The following is a 25654-nucleotide window of genomic DNA, read 5'->3' on the forward strand; positions in this document are numbered from 1 at the left end:
ACATCAATTGTTCAAACAACCGTTAAACTCATGAAGCACAAAGTCTGTTACAATTTACTAGGTAGGTTAAAGATGTACAAACATTGTGGTTTCCTTGACGCAGGTTATACTGTAGGCATTACAACTTTTAAAGTCAATTTACGATTGAGCCGACATAAACGCAGCAAAAAAAGAAACGTCCCTTTTTCAAGACCCTGTCTTTCAAAGATAATTCGTAAAAATTCATGTAACTTAACAGATTTTCATTGTAAAGGGTTTAAACACGGTTTCCCCATGCTTGTTCAATGAACCATCAAAAAAATTATGAACATGCACCTGTGGAACGGTCGTTAAGACTTACAGACTGTAGGCAATTAAGGTCACTGTAATGAAAACTTAGGACACTAAAGAGGCCTTTCTACTGACTCTGAAAAACACCAAAAGAAAGATGCCCAGGGTCCCTGCTCATCTGCGTGAACGTGCCTTAGGCATGCAGATGTGGCCAGGGCAATAAATTGCAATGTCCGTACTGTGAGACGCCTAAGACAGCGCTACAGGAAGACAGGACGGACAGCTGATCATCCTCGCAGTGGCAGACCACGAGTAACAACACATACACAGAATCAGTACATCCGAACATCACACCTGCAGGACAGGTACAGGATGGCAACAACAACTGCCCGAGTTACACCAGGAACGCACAATCCCTCCATCAGTGCTCAGACTCTCCGCAATAGGCTGAGAGAGGCTGGACTGAGGGCTTGTAGGCCTGTTGTAAGGCAGGTCCTCACCAGACATCACCGGCAACAACGTCACCTATGGGCACAAACCCACCGTCGCTGGACCAGACAGGACTGGCAAAAAGTGCTCTTCTCTGACGAGTCGCGGTTTTGTCTCACCAGGGGTGATGGTCGGATTCACATTTATCATCGAAGGAATGAGCGTTACACCGAGGCCTGTACTCTGGAGCGGGATCGATTTGGAGGTGGAGGGTCCGTCATGGTCTGGGGCGGTGTGTCACAGCATCATCGGACTGAGCTTGTTGTCATTGTAGGCAATCTCAGCGCTGTGCGTTACAGTGAAGACATCCTCCTCCCTCATGTGGTACCCTTCCTGCAGGCTCATCCTGACATGACCCTCCAGCATGACAATGCCACCAGCCATACTGCTCGTTCTGTGTGTGATTTCCTGCAAGACAGAAATGTCAGTGTTCTGCCATGGCCAGCAAAGAGCCAGGATCTCATTCCCATTAAGCGCATTTGGGACCTTTTTGGATCGGAGGGTGAGGGCTAGGGCCATTCCACCCAGAAATGTCCAGGAACTTGCAGGTGCCTTGGTGCAAGAGTGGGGTAACATCTCACAGCAAGAACTGGCAAATCTGGTGCAGTCCATGAGTAGGAGATGCACTGCAATACTTAATGCAGCTGGTGGCCACACCAGATACTGACTGTTACTTTTGATTTTGACCCCCCCTTTGTTCAGGGACACATTATTCCATTTCTGTTAGTTACGTCTGTGGAACTTGTTCAGTTTATGTCTCAGTTGTTGAATCTTGTTATATTCATACAAATATTTACACATGTCAAGTTTGCTGAAAATAAACGCAGTTGACAGTGAGAGAACATTTCTTTTTTTGCTGAGTTTATGTAGCGTTTTCCAAGAATGCAGGAACATTACCTTAAACTTAAATCCATATTACCCGCGATCGAATTGAATCCTTGCCTCAAGTTTAAAATCTGCAACTAAAAAGAACAGTCAAATTGATATTGTAGTCCTGGACGACAGTAATCTATCAAATTGATGTTGTAGTCCTGGACTACAGTAATCTATCAAATTGATGTTGTAGTCCTGGACTACAGTAATCTAAATGTGGGTCCGGGAAATTTCAGAGGTGTGTTTCTTAAGAACATAAAGACCATCTTAAATCCAGTGGTATACAATGATTTTAAATGCTAAATATAGCTAGTTTTCTGGAGAAACTCACCCCAGTTCAGTAGAAGCATTGCTCAGAGCGATATTACCCACAACCCTTACAAGATATAAGGGGGTACATCACCAAATGGCACCCTATACCCTATACCAGGGGTTCTCAAAGTGGGGTCTGTACTGCAAGGGGGGCAGCAGCCAGATATTCATATGAATGTTTCTGACAACAGATTTGATAAAATTTTGGCCAAAGGATCCGTGGAATAAGTTTAGAGATTGATGTAGTGTTATGAATCTACAAGTTATGTTGGCCTTTTTTGCCTTTACCTCCCTTATCTCACCTCATTTGCTCACATTGTATATAGACTTTTTTTTCTACTGTATTATTGACTGTATGTTTGTTTTACTCCATGTGTAACTCTGTGTTGTTGTATGTTGTCGAACTGCTTTGCTTTATCTTGGCCAGGTCGCAATTCTAAATGAGAACTTGTTCTCAACTTGCCTACCTGGTTAAATAAAGGTGAAATAAAATAAATATAATGTTCTTAAGAGCCAATTTATGCTTTGGATCCTCCGGAGGGAATGCAGAGGCCCAAATTGAGCTCCGTACCTCATTGTCGTGCAGCTCCCAAATTTTGTAACAATGCGGAGGGCTTTGATTGGTTGACAGTAGGTGGGGGAGGTCCTGTATAAAAACACACACTCACTTCCTTCACAACAGCTCTGCTCCGCGAAGCGCAAAAAATATCAACGCCCCGACTTCTGCAGAGGCCCTATCACCGTAAATACTGTACGACCAATGCAGACGTCGGATTGACCACGCAGCGCCTTTAACCCTGGGCAACAAGGGTGAGGTGTTGGTCTGTTACATGTTATGACCCAGTATTGGTCTGTTATGACCCAGTATTGGTCTGTTATGACCCAGTATTGGTCTGTTATGACCCAGTATTGGTCTGTTACATGTTATGACCCAGTCTGGGTCTGTTATGACCCAGTATTGGTCTGTTATGACCCAGTATTGGTCTGTTATGACCCAGTCTGGGTCTGTTATGACCCAGTATTGGTCTGTTATGACCCAGTATTGGTCTGTTATGACCCAGTATTGGTCTGTTATGAACCAGTATTGGTCTGTTATGACCCAGTCTGGGTCTGTTATGACCCAGTCTGGGTCTGTTATGACCCAGTATTGGTCTGTTATGACCCAGTATTGGTCTGATATGAACCAGTATTGGTCTGTTATGAACCAGTTTTGGTCTGTTATGACCCAGTATTGGTCTGTTATGACCCAGTATTGGTCTGTTATGACCCAGTATTGGTCTGTTATGACCCAGTCTGGGTCTGTTATGACCCAGTATTGGTCTGTTATGACCCAGTATTGGTCTGTTATGACCCAGTATTGGTCTGTTATGACCCAGTATTGGTCTGTTATGAACCAGTATTGGTCTGTTATGACCCAGTATTGGTCTGTTATGAACCAGTATTGGTCTGTTATAAACCAGTATTGGTCTGTTATGACCCAGTATTGGTCTGTTACATGTTATGACCCAGTATTGGTTGGTCACATGAATGAAGCAAAACGTTAATGATTAAAGAATTATGCTAAATCAAACAAAAATAAATTGTCTGTGTATAGCCGTATATAAAACAACTGCTGGGACTGCCCAGGAAGAGCTCCTGATGACACGTTTTCTATGGTGCATGTTGGTTGGACGCTGACAAATAAACAAATGATCCGTCGAAGATCGACTTCGAGTGTACCCGTGTACGAATTTCCACGACAATTTGGCGTCAACAAACAACATGATTGATTCTGCCTGCGGAGCTTTCCAGTGGGAGTCTGCGAGGAAAACTGTTGGCGCAGATATAGAGACCATAGAGATTATAGACACTATAGAGACCATAGACACTATAGAGACCATAGAGATTATAGAGACCATAGAGATTATAGAGACCATAGAGATTATAGACACTAGAGAGACCATAGAGATTATAGAGACCATAGAGATTATAGACACTATAGAGACCATAGAGATTATAGAGACCATAGAGATTATAGAGACCATAGAGATTATAGACACTATAGAGACCATAGTGATTATAGACACTATAGACACTATAGAGACTATAGAGATTATAGACACTATAGAGACTATAGACACTATAGAGACTATAGAGACTATAGAGATTATAGACACTATAGAGACTATAGACACTATAGAGACCATAGAGACCATAGAGACCATAGACACTATAGAGACTATAGAGACTATAGAGATTATAGAGACTATAGAGACTATAGAGATTATAGAGACTATAGAGATTATACAGACTATAGACCATAGAGACTATAGAGACTATAGAGATTATAGAGACTATAGACCATAGAGACTATCGACACTATAGAGATTATAGAGACTATAGAGACCATAGAGACTATAGAGACCATAGAGATTATAGAGACTAGAGACCATAGAGATTAGAGACCATGGAGATTATAGAGACCAGAGACTATAGAGATTATAGACACTATGGAGTCCATAGAGATTAGAGCCTATAGAGATTATAGAGACCGTAGAGATTATAGAGACTATAGAGATTATAGAGACTATAGAGATTAGAGACTATAGAGATTATAGACTATGGAGATTATAGAGACCATAGAGATTGTAGAGACATAGAGATTATAGAGACCATAGAGATAATAGAGGTCATAGAGATTATAGAGTCCATAGAGATTATAGACACTATAGAGATCATAGAGACTATAGAGATTATAGAAACTATAGAGTCCATAGAGATTATAGAGACTATAGAGATTATAGACACTATAGAGTCCATAGAGATTAGAGCCTATAGAGATTATAGAGACCATAGAGATTATAGACACTATAGAGACCATAGAGATTATAGAGACTATAGAGATTAAAGAGCCTATAGAGACCATAGAGACTATAGAGACCATAGAGACTATAGACACCATAGCATTCATGACTATATCAACTATAGGGATTATAGATGAAATAACTATAGCAACTCTAGATTATATAACTATAGGGACTATAGATTATATAACTATAGATGATATAACTATAGAGACTATAGATGATATAACTATAGGGACTATAGATGATATAACTATAGAGACTATAGATGATATAACTATAGATGATATAACTATAGAGACTATAGATGATATAACTATAGGGACTATAGATGATATAACTATAGATGATATAACTATAGAGACTATAGATGATATAACTAAAGATGATATAACTATAGAGACTATAGATGATATAACTATAGGGACTATAGATGATATAACTATAGATGATATAACTATAGAGACTATAGATGATATAACTAAAGATGATATAACTATAGTGACTATAGATGATATAACTATAGGGACTATAGATGATATAACTATAGATGATATAACTATAGGGACTATAGATGATATAACTATAGGGACTATAGATGATATAACTATAGAGATTATAGATGATATAACTATAGGGACTATAGATGATATAACTATAGATTATATAACTATAGAGACTATAGATGATATAACTATAGGGACTATAGATGATATAACTATAGATGATATAACTATAGACGATATAACTATAGGGACTGTAGATGATATAACTATAGAGACTATAGATGATATAACTATAGAGACTATAGATGATATAACTATAGAGACTATAGATGATATAACTATAGGGACTATAGATGATATAACTATAGGGACTATAGATGATATAACTATAGAGACTATAGATGATATAACTATAGATGATATAACTATAGGGACTATAGATGATATAACTATAGAGACTATAGATGAAATAACTATAGATGATATAACTATAGGGACTATAGATGATATAACTATAGAGACTATAGATGATATAACTATAGGGACTATAGATGATATAACTATAGATGATATAACTATAGATGATATAACTATAGGGACTATAGATGATATAACTATAGAGACTATAGATGATATAACTAGGGACTATAGATTATATAACTATAGGGACTATAGATGATATAACTATAGATGATATAACTATAGAGACTATAGATTATATAACTATAGATGATATAACTATAGAGATTATAGATGATATAACTATAGATGATATAACTATAGAGATTGTAGAGACCATAGAGATTATAGAGACCATAGAGATAAGAGGCCATAGAGATTATAGAGTCCATAGAGATTATAGACACTATAGAGATCATAGAGACTATAGAGATTATAGAAACTATAGAGTCCATAGAGATTATAGAGACTATAGAGATTATAGACACTATAGAGTGCATAGAGATTAGAGCCTATAGAGATTATAGAGACCATAGAGAGTATAGACACTATAGAGACGATAGAGATTATAGAGACTATAGAGATTAAAGAGCCTATAGAGACCATAGAGACTATAGAGACCATAGAGACTATAGACACCATAGCATTCATGACTATATCAACTATAGGGATTATAGATGAAATAACTATAGCAACTCTAGATTATATAACTATAGGGACTATAGATTATATAACTATAGATGATATAACTATAGGGACTATAGATGATATAACTATAGAGACTATAGATGATATAACTATAGGGACTATAGATGATTTAACTATAGGGACTATAGATGATATAACTATAGATGATATAACTATAGAGACTATAGATGATATAACTATAGATGATATAACTATAGTGACTATAGATGATATAACTATAGGGACTATAGATGATATAACTATAGATTATATAACTATAGGGACTATAGATGATATAACTATAGAGATTATAGATGATATAACTATAGAGACTATAGATGATATAACTATAGAGACTATAGATGATATAACTATAGATGATATAACTATAGGGACTATAGATGATATAACTATAGAGACTATAGATGATATAACTATAGAGACTATAGATGATATAACTATAGGGACTATAGATGATATAACTATAGATGATATAACTATAGATGATATAACTATAGATGATATAACTATAGGGACTATAGATGATATAACTATAGAGACTATAGATGATATAACTAGGGACTATAGATTATATAACTATAGGGACTATAGATGATATAACTATAGATGATATAACTATAGAGACTATAGATTATATAACTATAGATGATATAACTATAGAGATTATAGATGATATAACTATAGATGATATAACTATAGAGATTGTAGAGACCATAGAGATTATAGAGACCATAGAGATAAGAGGCCATAGAGATTATAGAGTCCATAGAGATTATAGACACTATAGAGATCATAGAGACTATAGAGATTATAGAAACTATAGAGTCCATAGAGATTATAGAGACTATAGAGATTATAGACACTATAGAGTCCATAGAGATTAGAGCCTATAGAGATTATAGAGACCATAGAGAGTATAGACACTATAGAGACGATAGAGATTATAGAGACTATAGAGATTAAAGAGCCTATAGAGACCATAGAGACTATAGAGACCATAGAGACTATAGACACCATAGCATTCATGACTATATCAACTATAGGGATTATAGATGAAATAACTATAGCAACTCTAGATTATATAACTATAGGGACTATAGATTATATAACTATAGATGATATAACTATAGGGACTATAGATGATATAACTATAGAGACTATAGATGATATAACTATAGGGACTATAGATGATATAACTATAGGGACTATAGATGATATAACTATAGAGACTATAGATGATATAACTATAGATGATATAACTATAGTGACTATAGATGATATAACTATAGGGACTATAGATGATATAACTATAGATTATATAACTATAGGGACTATAGATGATATAACTATAGAGATTATAGATGATATAACTATAGAGACTATAGATGATATAACTATAGAGACTATAGATGATATAACTATAGAGACTATAGATGATATAACTATAGGGACTATAGATGATATAACTATAGATGATATAACTATAGAGACTATAGATGATATAACTATAGGGACTATAGATGATATAACTATAGGGACTATAGATGATATAACTATAGATGATATAACTATAGGGACTATAGATTATATAACTATAGAGACTATAGATGATAACTATAGAGACTATAGATGATATAACTATAGGGACTATAGATGATATAACTATAGGGACTATAGATGATATAACTATAGATGATATAACTATAGAGACTATAGATGATATAACTATAGATGATATAACTATAGAGACTATAGATGATATAACTATAGATGATATAACTATAGGGACTATAGATGATATAACTATAGAGACTATAGATGATATAACTATAGGGATTATAGATGATATAACTATAGATGATATAACTATAGATGATATAACTATAGGGACTATAGATGATATAACTATAGAGACTATAGATGATGTAACTAGGGACTATAGATGATATAACTATAGGGACTATAGATGATATAACTATAGATGATATAACTATAGAGACTATAGATTATATAACTATAGATGATATAACTATAGAGATTATAGATGATATAACTATAGATGATATAACTATAGAGACTATAGATGATATAACTATAGATGATATAACTATAGGGACTATAGATGATATAACTATAGGGACTATAGATGATATAACTATAGAGACTATAGATGATATAACTATAGATGATATAACTATAGAGATTATAGATGATATAACTATAGATGATATAACTATTGAGACTATAGATGATATAACTATAGAGACTATAGATGATATAACTATAGAGACTATAGATGATATAACTATAGGGACTATAGATGATATAACTATAGGGACTATAGATGATATAACTATAGAGACTATAGATGATATAACTATAGAGATTATAGATGATATAACTATAGATGATATAACTATAGATGATATAACTATAGATGATATAACTATAGGGACTATAGATGATATAACTATAGAGACTATAGATGATATAACTATAGGGACTATAGATGATATAACTATAGGGACTATAGATGATATAACTATAGAGACTATAGATGATATAACTATAGAGATTATAGATGATATAACTATAGATGATATAACTATAGATGATATAACTATAGAGACTATAGATGATATAACTATAGATGATATAACTATAGAGACTATAGATGATATAACTATAGATGATATAACTATAGAGACTATAGATGATATAACTATAGATGATATAACTATAGAGACTATAGATGATATAACTATAGAGACTATAGATGATATAACTATAGATGATATAACTATAGCAACTATAGATGATATAACTATAGAGGCTATAGATGATATAACTATAGATGATATAACTATAGCAACTATAGATGATATAACTATAGATGATATAACTATAGCAACTATAGATGATATAACTATAGAGGCTATAGATGATATAACTATAGCAACTATAGATGATATAACAATAGATGATATAACAATAGGGACTATAGATGATATAACTATAGAGGCTATAGATGATATAACTATAGATGATATAACTATAGGGACTATAGATGATATAACTATAGCAACTATAGATGATATAACTATAGAGGCTATAGATGATATAACTATAGAGGCTATAGATGATATAACTATAGAGGCTATAGATGATATAACTATAGATGATATAACTATAGCAACTATAGATGATATAACTATAGATGATATAACTATAGCAACTATAGATGATATAACTATAGAGGCTATAGATGATATAACTATAGCAACTATAGATGATATAACAATAGATGATATAACAATAGGGACTATAGATGATATAACTATAGCAACTATAGATGATATAACAATAGATGATATAACTATAGAGACTATAGATGATATAAATATAGATGATATAACTATAGCAACTATAGATGATATAACTATAGATGATATAACTATAGAGGCTATAGATGATATAACTATAGAGACTATAGATGATATAACTATAGAGACTATAGATGATATAACAATAGGGACTATAGATTATATAACTATAGGGACTATAGATGATATAACTATAGGGTCTATAGATGATATAACTATAGGGTCTATAGATGATATAACAATAGGGACTATAGATGATATAACTATAGGGACTATAGATTTTATAACTATAGGGACTATAGATGATATAACTATAGATGATATAACAATAGGGACTATAGATGATGTAACTATAGGGACTATAGATTATGTAACTATAGAGACTATAGATTATATAACTATAGGGTCTATAGATGATATAACTATAGGGTCTATAGATGATATAACTATAGCGTCTATAGATGATATAACTATAGGGACTATAGATGATATAACTATAGATTATATAACGATAGAATATAGATGATATAACTATAGATTATATAACTATAGAATATAGATGATATAACTATAGGTACTATAGATGATAGAGACTATAGATGATATAACTATAGAGACTATAGATGATATAACTATAGGGACTATAGATGATATAACTATAGAGGCTATAGATGATATAACAATAGGGACTATAGATGATATAACTATAGAGACTATAGATGATATAACTATAGGGACTATAGATGATATAACTATAGGGGCTATAGATGATATAACAATAGGGACTATAGATGATATAACTATAGAGACTATAGATGATATAACTATAGGGACTATAGATGATATAACAATAGGGACTATAGATGATATAACTATAGAGACTATAGATGATATAACAATAGGGACTATAGATGATATAACTACAGATTATATAACTATAGAATATAGATGAAATAACTATAGGGACTATAGATGATACAAATATAGGGACTATAGATGATATAACTATAGGGACTACAGATGATATAACTATAGGGACTATAGATGATATAACTATAGGGACTATAGATGATATAACTATAGGGACTATAGATGATATAACTATAGATGATATAACTATAGAGACTATAGATGATATAACTATAGATGATATAACTATAGGGACTATAGATGATATAACTATAGAGACTATAGATGATATAACTATAGGGACTATAGATGATATAACTATAGAGACTATAGATGATATAACTATAGGGACTATAGATGATATAACTATAGATGATATAACTATAGGGACTATAGATGATATAACTATAGGGACTATAGATGATATAACTATAGAGACTATAGATGATATAACTATAGGAACTATAGATGATATAACTATAGATGATATAACTATAGAGACTATAGATGATATAACTATAGATGATATAACTATAGAGACTATAGATGATATAACTATAGAGACTATAGATGATATAACTAGGGACTATAGATTATATAACTATAGGGACTATAGATGATATAACTATAGATGATATAACTATAGAGACTATAGATTATATAACTATAGATGATATAACTATAGAGATTATAGATGATATAACTATAGATGATATAACTATAGAGATTGTAGAGACCATAGAGATTATAGAGACCATAGAGATAAGAGGCCATAGAGATTATAGAGTCCATAGAGATTATAGACACTATAGAGATCATAGAGACTATAGAGATTATAGAAACTATAGAGTCCATAGAGATTATAGAGACTATAGAGATTATAGACACTATAGAGTGCATAGAGATTAGAGCCTATAGAGATTATAGAGACCATAGAGAGTATAGACACTATAGAGACGATAGAGATTATAGAGACTATAGAGATTAAAGAGCCTATAGAGACCATAGAGACTATAGAGACCATAGAGACTATAGACACCATAGCATTCATGACTATATCAACTATAGGGATTATAGATGAAATAACTATAGCAACTCTAGATTATATAACTATAGGGACTATAGATTATATAACTATAGATGATATAACTATAGGGACTATAGATGATATAACTATAGAGACTATAGATGATATAACTATAGGGACTATAGATGATATAACTATAGGGACTATAGATGATATAACTATAGATGATATAACTATAGAGACTATAGATGATATAACTATAGATGATATAACTATAGTGACTATAGATGATATAACTATAGGGACTATAGATGATATAACTATAGATTATATAACTATAGGGACTATAGATGATATAACTGTAGAGATTATAGATGATATAACTATAGAGACTATAGATGATATAACTATAGAGACTATAGATGATATAACTATAGATGATATAACTATAGGGACTATAGATGATATAACTATAGAGACTATAGATGATATAACTATAGAGACTATAGATGATATAACTATAGGGACTATAGATGATATAACTATAGATGATATAACTATAGATGATATAACTATAGATGATATAACTATAGGGACTATAGATGATATAACTATAGAGACTATAGATGATATAACTAGGGACTATAGATTATATAACTATAGGGACTATAGATGATATAACTATAGATGATATAACTATAGAGACTATAGATTATATAACTATAGATGATATAACTATAGAGATTATAGATGATATAACTATAGATGATATAACTATAGAGATTGTAGAGACCATAGAGATTATAGAGACCATAGAGATAAGAGGCCATAGAGATTATAGAGTCCATAGAGATTATAGACACTATAGAGATCATAGAGACTATAGAGATTATAGAAACTATAGAGTCCATAGAGATTATAGAGACTATAGAGATTATAGACACTATAGAGTCCATAGAGATTAGAGCCTATAGAGATTATAGAGACCATAGAGAGTATAGACACTATAGAGACGATAGAGATTATAGAGACTATAGAGATTAAAGAGCCTATAGAGACCATAGAGACTATAGAGACCATAGAGACTATAGACACCATAGCATTCATGACTATATCAACTATAGGGATTATAGATGAAATAACTATAGCAACTCTAGATTATATAACTATAGGGACTATAGATTATATAACTATAGATGATATAACTATAGGGACTATAGATGATATAACTATAGAGACTATAGATGATATAACTATAGGGACTATAGATGATATAACTATAGGGACTATAGATGATATAACTATAGAGACTATAGATGATATAACTATAGATGATATAACTATAGTGACTATAGATGATATAACTATAGGGACTATAGATGATATAACTATAGATTATATAACTATAGGGACTATAGATGATATAACTATAGAGATTATAGATGATATAACTATAGAGACTATAGATGATATAACTATAGAGACTATAGATGATATAACTATAGAGACTATAGATGATATAACTATAGGGACTATAGATGATATAACTATAGGGACTATAGATGATATAACTATAGATGATATAACTATAGGGACTATAGATTATATAACTATAGAGACTATAGATGATATAACTATAGAGACTATAGATGATATAACTATAGAGACTATAGATGATATAACTATAGGGACTATAGATGATATAACTATAGGGACTATAGATGATATAACTATAGATGATATAACTATAGAGACTATAGATGATATAACTATAGATTATATAACTATAGATGATATAACTATAGAGACTATAGATGATATAACTATAGATGATATAACTATAGGGACTATAGATGATATAACTATAGAGACTATAGATGATATAACTATAGGGATTATAGATGATATAACTATAGATGATATAACTATAGGGACTATAGATGATATAACTATAGAGACTATAGATGATGTAACTAGGGACTATAGATGATATAACTATAGGGACTATAGATGATATAACTATAGATGATATAACTATAGAGACTATAGATTATATAACTATAGATGGTATAACTATAGAGATTATAGATGATATAACTATAGATGATATAACTATAGAGACTATAGATGATATAACTATAGATGATATAACTATAGGGACTATAGATGATATAACTATAGGGACTATAGATGATATAACTATAGAGACTATAGATGATATAACTATAGATGATATAACTATAGAGATTATAGATGATATAACTATAGATGATATAACTATTGAGACTATAGATGATATAACTATAGAGACTATAGATGATATAACTATAGAGACTATAGATGATATAACTATAGGGACTATAGATGATATAACTATAGGGACTATAGATGATATAACTATAGAGACTATAGATGATATAACTATAGAGATTATAGATGATATAACTATAGATGATATAACTATAGATGATATAACTATAGATGATATAACTATAGGGACTATAGATGATATAACTATAGAGACTATAGATGATATAACTATAGGGACTATAGATGATATAACTATAGGGACTATAGATGATATAACTATAGAGACTATAGATGATATAACTATAGAGATTATAGATGATATAACTATAGATGATATAACTATAGATGATATAACTATAGAGACTATAGATGATATAACTATAGATGATATAACTATAGAGACTATAGATGATATAACTATAGATGATATAACTATAGAGACTATAGATGATATAACTATAGAGACTATAGATGATATAACTATAGATGATATAACTATAGAGACTATAGATGATATAACTATAGAGACTATAGATGATATAACTATAGATGATATAACTATAGCAACTATAGATGATATAACTATAGAGGCTATAGATGATATAACTATAGATGATATAACTATAGCAACTATAGATGATATAACTATAGATGATATAACTATAGAGGCTATAGATGATATAACTATAGCAACTATAGATGATATAACAATAGATGATATAACAATAGGGACTATAGATGATATAACTATAGAGGCTATAGATGATATAACTATAGATGATATAACTATAGGGACTATAGATGATATAACTATAGCAACTATAGATGATATAACTATAGAGGCTATAGATGATATAACTATAGAGGCTATAGATGATATAACTATAGAGGCTATAGATGATATAACTATAGATGATATAACTATAGCAACTATAGATGATATAACTATAGATGATATAACTATAGCAACTATAGATGATATAACTATAGAGGCTATAGATGATATAACTATAGCAACTATAGATGATATAACAATAGATGATATAACAATAGGGACTATAGATGATATAACTATTGCAACTATAGATGATATAACAATAGATGATATAACTATAGAGACTATAGATGATATAAATATAGATGATATAACTATAGCAACTATAGATGATATACCTATAGATGATATAACTATAGAGGCTATAGATGATATAACTATAGAGACTATAGATGATATAACTATAGAGACTATAGATGATATAACAATAGGGACTATAGATTATATAACTATAGATGATATAACTATAGAGGCTATAGATGATATAACAATAGGGTCTATAGATGATATAACAATAGGGTCTATAGATGATATAACAATAGGGACTATAGATGATATAACTATAGGGACTATAGATGATATAACTATAGGGACTATAGATGATATAACTATAGGGTCTATAGATGATATAACTATAGGGTCTATAGATGATATAACAATAGGGACTATAGATGATATAACTATAGGGACTATAGATTTTATAACTATAGGGACTATAGATGATATAACTATAGATGATATAACAATAGGGACTATAGATGATGTAACTATAGGGACTATAGATTATGTAACTATAGAGACTATAGATTATATAACTATAGGGTCTATAGATGATATAACTATAGGGTCTATAGATGATATAACTATAGCGTCTATAGATGATATAACTATAGGGACTATAGATGATATAACTATAGATTATATAACGATAGAATATAGATGATATAACTATAGATTATATAACTATAGAATATAGATGATATAACTATAGGTACTATAGATGATAGAGACTATAGATGATATAACTATAGAGACTATAGATGATATAACTATAGGGACTATAGATGATATAACTATAGAGGCTATAGATGATATAACAATAGGGACTATAGATGATATAACTATAGAGACTATAGATGATATAACTATAGGGACTATAGATGATATAACAATAGGGACTAAAGATGATATAACTATAGAGACTATAGATGATATAACTATAGGGACTATAGATGATATAACAATAGGGACTATAGATGATATAACTACAGATTATATAACTATAGAATATAGATGAAATAACTATAGGGACTATAGATGATACAAATATAGGGACTATAGATGATATAACTATAGGGACTACAGATGATATAACTATAGGGACTATAGATGATATAACTATAGGGACTATAGATGATATAACTATAGGGACTATAGATGATATAACTATAGATGATATAACTATAGAGACTATAGATGATATAACTATAGATGATATAACTATAGGGACTATAGATGATATAACTATAGAGACTATAGATGATATAACTATAGGGACTATAGATGATATAACTATAGAGACTATAGATGATATAACTATAGGGACTATAGATGATATAACTATAGATGATATAACTATAGGGACTATAGATGATATAACTATAGGGACTATAGATGATATAACTATAGAGACTATAGATGATATAACTATAGGAACTATAGATGATATAACTATAGATGATATAACTATAGAGACTATAGATGATATAACTATAGATGATATAACTATAGAGACTATAGATGATATAACTATAGAGACTATAGATGATATAACTATAGAGACTATAGATGATATAACTATAGGGACTATAGATGATATAACTATAGATGATATAACTATAGGGACTATAGATGATATAACTATAGATGATATAACTATAGAGACTATAGATGATATAACTATAGGGACTATAGATTATATAACTATAGAGGCTATAGATGATATAACAATAGGGACTAAAGATGATATAACTATAGAGACTATAGATGATATAACTATAGGGACTATAGATGATATAACAATAGGGACTATAGATGATATAACTACAGATTATATAACTATAGAATATAGATGAAATAACTATAGGGACTATAGATGATACAAATATAGGGACTATAGATGATATAACTATAGATGATATAACTATAGAGACTATAGATGATATAACTATAGATGATATAACTATAGGGACTATAGATGATATAACTATAGAGACTATAGATTATATAACTATAGGGACTATAGATGATATAACTATAGAGACTATAGATGATATAACTATAGGGACTATAGATGATATAACTATAGATGATATAACTATAGGGACTATAGATGATATAACTATAGGGACTATAGATGATATAACTATAGGAACTATAGATGATATAACTATAGATGATATAACTATAGAGACTATAGATGATATAACTATAGATGATATAACTATAGAGACTATAGATGATATAACTATAGAGACTATAGATGATATAACTATAGGGACTATAGATGATATAACTATAGATGATATAACTATAGGGACTATAGATGATATAACTATAGATGATATAACTATAGAGACTATAGATGATATAACTATAGGGACTATAGATGATATAACTATAGAGGCTATAGATGATATAACAATAGGGACTAAAGATGATATAACTATAGAGACTATAGATGATATAACTATAGGGACTATAGATGATATAACAATAGGGACTATAGATGATATAACTACAGATTATATAACTATAGAATATAGATGAAATAACTATAGGGACTATAGATGATACAAATATAGGGACTATAGATGATATAACTATAGGGACTATAGATGATATAACTATAGGGACTATAGATGATATAACTATAGGGACTATAGATGATATAACTATAGATGATATAACTATAGGGACTATAGATGATATAACTAGGGACTATAGATGATATAACTATAGATGATATAACTATAGGGACTATAGATGATATAACTAGGGACTATAGATGATATAACTATAGATGATATAACTATAGAGACTATAGATGATATAACTATAGATGATATAACTATAGAGACTATAGATGATATAACTATAGGGACTATAGATGATATAACTATAGATGATATAACTATAGGGACTATAGATGATATAACTATAGATGATATAACTATAGGGACTATAGATGATATAACTATAGATGATATAACTATAGGGACTATAGATGATATAACTATAGGGACTATAGATGATATAACTATAGATGATATAACTATAGAGACTATAGATGATATAACTATAGGGACTATAGATGATATAATTATAGATGATATAACTATAGGGACTATAGATGATATAACTATAGATGATATAACTATAGGGACTATAGATGATATAACTATAGATGATATAACTAAAGATGATATAACTATAGAGACTATAGATGATATAACTATAGATGATATAACTACAGATGATATAACTATAGGGACTATAGATGATATAACTATAGAGATTATAGATGATATAACTATAGGGACTATAGATGATATAACTATAGAGATTATAGATGATATAACTAGGGACTATAGATGCTGAGGGACTATAGATGATATAACTATAGATGATATAACTAAAGAGACTATAGATGATATAACTATAGGGACTATAGATGATATAACTATAGGGACTATAGATGATATAACTATAGGGACTATAGTTGATATAACTATAGGGACTATAGATGATATAACTATAGGGTCTATAGATGATATAACTATAGATGATATAACTATAGAGACTATAGATGATATAACTATAGATGATATAACTATAGGGACTATAGATGATATAACTATAGAGATTATAGATGATATAACTATAGGGACTATAGATGATATAACTATAGATGATATAACTATAGAGACTATAGATGATATAACTATAGATGATATAACTATAGGGACTATAGATGATATAACTATAGATGATATAACTATAGACGATATAACTATAGGGACTATAGATGATATAACTATAGATGATATAACTATAGAGACTATAGATGATATAACTATAGGGACTATAGATGATATAACTATAGGGACTATAGATGATATAACTACAGATGATATAACTATAGTGACTATAGATGATATAACTATAGGGACTATAGATGATATAACTATAGAGATTATAGATGATATAACTATAGGGACTATAGATGATATAACTATAGATGATATAACTATAGAGACTATAGATGATATAACTATAGATGATATAACTATAGAGACTATAGATGATATAACTATAGATGATATAACTATAGATGATATAACTATAGATGATATAACTATAGGGACTATAGATGATATAACTATAGGGACTATAGATGATATAACTATAGATGATATAACTATAGACGATATAACTATAGGGACTATAGATGATATAACTATAGATGATATAACTATAGAGACTATAGATGATATAACTATAGGGACTATAGATGATATAACTATAGGGACTATAGATGATATAACTATAGGGACTATAGATGATATAACTATAGATGATATAACTATAGGGACTATAGATGATATAACTATAGAGACTATAGATGATATAACTATAGGGACTATAGATGATATAACTATAGATGATATAACTATAGGGACTATAGATGATATAACTATAGATTATATAACTATAGATGATATAACTATAGAGACTATCGATGATATAACTAGGGACTATAGATGATATAACTATAGATGATATAACTATAGGGACTATAGATGATATAACTAGGGACTATAGATGATATAACTATAGATGATATAACTATAGAGACTATAGATGATATAACTAGGGACTATAGATGATATAACTATAGATGATATAACTATAGGGACTATAGATGATATAACTATAGAGACTATAGATGATATAACTATAGAGACTATACATTGTATATAGACTTATTTTTCTACTGTATTATTGACTGTATGTTTGTTTTACTCCATGTGTAACTCTGTGTTGTTGTATGTGTCGAATTGCTTTGCTTTATCTTGACCAGGTCGCAGTTGTAAATGAGAACTTGTTCTTAACTTGCCTACCTGGTTAAATAAAGGTAAAATAAAATAAAATAAAATATAACTATTGGGACTATAGATGCTATTGGGACCATAGATGATATAACTATATATAACTATAACTATAAAATAATATTTGTATAATGGGTTACTAAGGGTAAAGTAACATAATATAATATAATGGGTTACTAGGGGTAAAGTAACAATATTTGTAAAATTATGTGGATATATTGAAACAACATCTCAAGACATCAATCAGGAAGTTAAAGCTTGGTCGCAAATGGGTCTTCCAAATGGACAATGACCCCAAGCATACTTCCAAAGTTGTGGCAAAATGGCTTAAGGACAACAAAGTCAAGGTATTGGAGTGGCAATCACAAAGCCCTGACCTCAATCTCATAGAAAATTTGTGGGCAGAACTGAAAAAGCATGTGCGAGCAAGGAGGCCTACAAACCTGACTCAGTTACACCAGCTCTGTCAGGAGGAATGGGCCAAAATTCACCCAACTTATTGTGGGAAGCTTGTGGAAAGCTACCCGAAACGTTTGACCCAAGTTAAACAATTTAAAGGCAATGCTACCAAATACTAATTGAGTTTATGTAAACTTCTGACCCACTGGGAATGTAATGAAAGAAATAAAAGCTGAAATAAATCATTCTCTCTACTATTATTCTGACATTTCACATTCTTAAAATAAACTGGTGATCCTAACTGACCTAAGACAGGGAATTTTTATTAGGATTAAATGTCAGGAATTGTGAAAAACTGAATTTAAATGTATTTGGCTAAAGGATATGTAAATTTCCGACTTCAACTGTAAATGTGTCTGAAGTGTAATTCTGTATACGCATGGGTTTATTGGAGACTTCCTGCCCAAGATGCAGTTAACTCGATCAATGATTAAGAATTTTTGGGACTGATTAAAAATGTAGCATAGTGAAATCTAAATGACATGTTTATTTTCTATCTTATAGGACTGATGGAATGTCCGGTCCCAAGGTTTTTTTTCTTCTCATGTTTATCAATTATTCTTTATCTCTCCCTTTGAAAGGCTTCTTGAGGCAGGTGCCTGGATCCAGCTGTTTAGGGAACTCCCAAATTAAGCAAGGCCTGGCCATTTTGTATGTGTTTACCCTATGATTTTTGCTATATACACACACACACACAACTCACCTATTAATTAATATTTCTTAGTGGTTAATACTGTTTGATTTAGAAGTGTGGGGTCTTTTCATTTTGTTCTTCACGGGTTAGAAAGGATGCTGTACACAAATGAAAGCTTCTATTTTCAGAGTTTTGGTTGCACACATGTAAATTATCTTGATAAGAAGAAATGTACTGAAAAACCCAATGTAAACCTGATACACAAAATGTTTGAAATATCTTTAAATAATGTCTGAGGTACAGGAAAACAAACACTCACTTAATAGGGCTGACTGACCTTATTAGGGCTGGCTGACCTTACTAGGGCTGGCTGACCTTACTAGGGCTGACTGACCTTACTAGGGCTGACTGACTGACCTTACTAGGGCTGACTGACTGACCTTACTAGGGCTGACTGACTGACCTTACTAGGTCTGACTGACTGACCTTACTAGGTCTGACTGACTGACCTTACTAGGTCTGACTGACTGACCTTACTAGGTCTGACTGACTGACCTTACTAGGGCTGACTGACTGACCTTACTAGGGCTGACTGACTGACCTTACTAGGGCTGACTGACTGACCTTACTAGGGCTGACTGACTGACCTTACTAGGGCTGACTGACTGACCTTACTAGGGCTGACTAACTGACCTTACTAGGGCTGACTGACTGACCTTACTAGAAAGACAGCAGACATAGTTTATTTGATCATTTATCAATAGTCCTGTGTGTGATTCAGACCACGAGAAGGACAGAGAGAGCTGTCTCTAGTCTATTTAACCATTTCATTTATTTGTATTCTTTATTTAACCTTTATTTAACTAGGCAAGTCAGTTAAGAATTTGTTCTTATTTACAATGACAGCCTACCTCGGCCAAACCCGGACGACGCTGGGCCAATTGTGCGGCGCCCTATGGGACTCCCAATCGCGGCCGGATGTGATACTGCCTGGATTCGAACCAGGGACTGTAGTGATGCCTTTTGCACGGAGATGCAGTGCCTTAGACCTCTGTGCCACTCGGGAGCCCATTACCTTATGGAGTTATCAAGAGATAATTTGATTTATTCTAATTTGTTTATTTTTAATAGACAATGTTGATGTTTTTTTGGGGGGATGCATGTGCTCCCTCTCTGGCCTCTTTGTCACCAGGCTGCTCGTTATGGCGCACACCTGTCACCATCGTTAACGCGTACCTGCGCGTCATCAGACTCACCTGGACTCCATCACCTCCTTGCTTACCTTCCCCATATATATATATATGTCACTCACTTTGGTTCCTTCCCCAGGCGTCGTTGTTTCTGTTCCAGTTTCCTGTCTGTGCGTTGTTCGTGTTTCCTGTTTTGTTCATTTGTTTTAATAAATGATGCACTTCCTGAACTTGCTTCCTGACTCCTAGCGCACACGTTACAGATATATAGAAGAGATGTTGGTAATGGTTGACAGTTACTCCAAATGAATGGTAGTTTCTCCCACCTCGAGAGATAGATGTGTATTGCTGTTGTTTTGGTCCTGCTTCAATAACAAATGTCACCAGATTGGGTTTGCTGGATGGTGGGGATTTCTCCCTCAGGATTAGCCCTCTGACAGTGAGATTGCCAAGATGATCGGGGAGTATAAAGCCAATTTGGGGGGGGATGTTCAACACTCACAAAACCATCCCCATAAACTAAACTGTTGGTCTCTCTCTCTCTCTCTCTAGGGTCAAAGGTGACCACAGATGGTATCTAGATGCATGGAAGATAATTTGGGCTGAGAACAGTGTGAACCTCAACTACCGCCTCTAACCGTCTGAAAATGGCGTTCTGTACGGTCCTTCGCCACTTCTCCCGTGAGACCTGAGTCCGAGCCAGCAACCTGTACACAGCATCCAGAAGCTATCAACTGCTTTTTCCTCTCAGGAGTGTGACATGAGTCCACTTGGAGTGAGCATGGGGGAGAGAGAGAGAGAGAGAGACCCAGTCCAAACTTCTCTCATACTGCTGGTGTACTGGTAGGAAAAATGGACAAAGACATAATTGACCGTAAAGGACAGCGGCGGCTCAGATGAGAGACATTATCAAGTACCATCCACTTTAAACATGTGCCATTAAAAAGGACGAACTGAAACGCTATCTGAAAAAGAACACGAGGAAACGCCAAGAAAGGAAGAATGGGGGATGGCCAACCGTGCCCGTAATTGATTTCAGCTTATCCAAAATGGTTTATTTGGGGTAATCAGGTTGGAGGAAATGTATAATAATTTAGACTAAGAACGCATTGAAATGCCAATCTGTCATTACCGCAGGTGATGAGAAAAGTTAGGGTCTTAAATTAAAGTGATAGTGCTTCACTTTGGTTCTAACTATTGCTAAATTAATTTATCAATAGTTATAATTATGATTTGGAAAGGTGAGGCTTCTAGAGACAGAGAGATGCCCCTAAACATGTGAGGAGAGCCACTAGACTAGGCTAACCTTGCCACAATCTCATTCTGATCAAGGTTGGTGTGAAACTGTTATAACATGTTCTCTCTCTTCCCTCAACTGAGCATGTCTGTTACAACAACACAACAACACAACACAACAACACAACACTAACACAATACAACAATGTCTCAACTGAGCACGTCTGTTACAATAATACAACTATTTGTAAACTAGAAGCTGCCATAGACTAGTGTCTTGTCCAGGGGGAGTACTGTACATTAAGCTGCCTCACACCACAGAAACAGGAGATGGACTCCTGCCCTATGGGCCGTTCTGGTTCACTGTACAGAAACAGGAGATGGACTCCTGCCCTATGGGCCGTTCTGGTTCACTCTACAGGAACAGGAGATGGACTCCTGCCCTATGGGCCGTTCTGGTTCACTGTACAGAAACAGGAGATGGACTCCTGCCCTATGGGCCGTTCTGGTTCACTGTACAGAAACAGGAGATGGACTCCTGCCCTATGGGCCGTTCTGGCTCGGACAAGGCTAATTACTTTACGAAATAAAACAAAAGCCCAGTTGCAATTAGAGATTCAATTAATTAAAGACCTTAAAAAGCGACTGCCTTATTAAAAACCAACAAATCCCTTTGACAACAGGCTGTGGCATCGATATGATTCACAAACAATTGTTTTATGGTCAACCTTGACTACAAAGTGTAAATAGGATAAAGTCAGTCTGTCTATAACAGAGTTTGGAACTGCCGTGAGTCACAACGGGTAAATGACAATTGGGTTTGGATTTGACGATGTCCATTTGCCCACTAACATGGGGTGAACAGCTGCAGTGATCACTCTCTATCCCAATAGCATAGACAGTGAGACAGACCTGCCCAGCAGCACCGACTTTGTTTACAGAAGACAACACTTTGCACATTTATTTTTTTACTTGAGAAATACTGCACCAAAACAACTTAGTTAGATGTAAAAATAAAATAAAAAATCAGCAAAAATAAAACATCCTTGGCAAAAAAACGTCAAAATGATTTATAGATTTCTTGCGTCATCTTAGATACATTCTGGGATACATTTTGAGGAAGTGAAATAGGCTATCACGTCTACAGTGGCTCATGGGGGACAATCATCAATAACCAAAAGCAGAATCTGTCAGAAAACACACCTACAGGACTGAAATCTGGGCTGCGTTTCAAAGTCATAAAAGACACACCCTCCTCTACGTAACCTCGCCTTCGGGGGGATTCCCCACTGCCATATTTGTCCAAATGATTAGCCAAGCAACGCAAGTTGGCAACGTAAGCCCGTCAGCCCTCGTTTTTGATCGAGTTTGTGAGTGTACAATAATATCCAGTGTTGCCAACACATTTTCAGGGTAAGTTTCTAGAGACAGGTTGATTTGTTGCTAGAAGTTGCTAAATGACGTTGTGACGTCATTGCGTGTTAACGTAAAATTGCGTCATTACGTAGAATACACAATAACGTTACTCAAATTGACTGTATTGATGTAAGAAAACTGTGGCAAGACATCAGTAGATTTATAATTGAACACATTTATGAATATTTTACATTATTGTGGAGATATGTACTGCTTGGATTCTTTACCTTCGATAGGAATAAGCTGAAACATTTTTACGTCATTCATTTCATTATTCTTTTGGCCAAATTTCATATTCACAAATGTAAATTTACAAACAAAAAAACCCACATTTTCTTACCCTACAAAAATAAATTGAACTGTATTTTAAGACAATTACATAAATACTCTACTAACAAAAAAGCTGTTATAATTATAAGTGCATGTATGTCCTTTAAGGTCCTTGTGTAATGTGATATTTTACCCCCGAGCTCCATTGTCCATTGTATATTATCCATATATACTTGTGTTCCCTCATGTACTTCCTCTATTGATTTGTTGTTAATAAAAAAATATATATATACTCAAATTGACTGGACATCTCTGCAAAAAATACGATTTGACATTTGTTCAGGTACAGACTCT

At 32.3% G+C, this 25654-nt stretch overlaps 1 protein-coding gene across 1 annotated transcript in view; it reads left to right on the plus strand.

Moving 5' to 3' along the window:
• The window catches only part of LOC106604118 (PRELI domain-containing protein 1, mitochondrial), a 49770-nt gene extending 24253 nt beyond the window's left edge, over positions 1 to 25517 (plus strand). The window contains exon 7 of the mRNA XM_082975000.1: positions 22931 to 25517. Within this exon, the coding sequence (XP_082831126.1) occupies positions 22931 to 23015 (85 nt within the window). The 3' untranslated portion in view covers positions 23016 to 25517. The remainder of the gene's footprint in view (positions 1 to 22930) is intronic.
• The last annotated feature ends 137 nt before the right edge of the window (positions 25518 to 25654 follow it).

Source organism: Salmo salar, chromosome 05 (assembly GCF_965601325.2).
Source record: "Salmo salar chromosome 05, fSalSal1, whole genome shotgun sequence".
Classification (NCBI taxonomy): domain Eukaryota; kingdom Metazoa; phylum Chordata; class Actinopteri; order Salmoniformes; family Salmonidae; genus Salmo; species Salmo salar.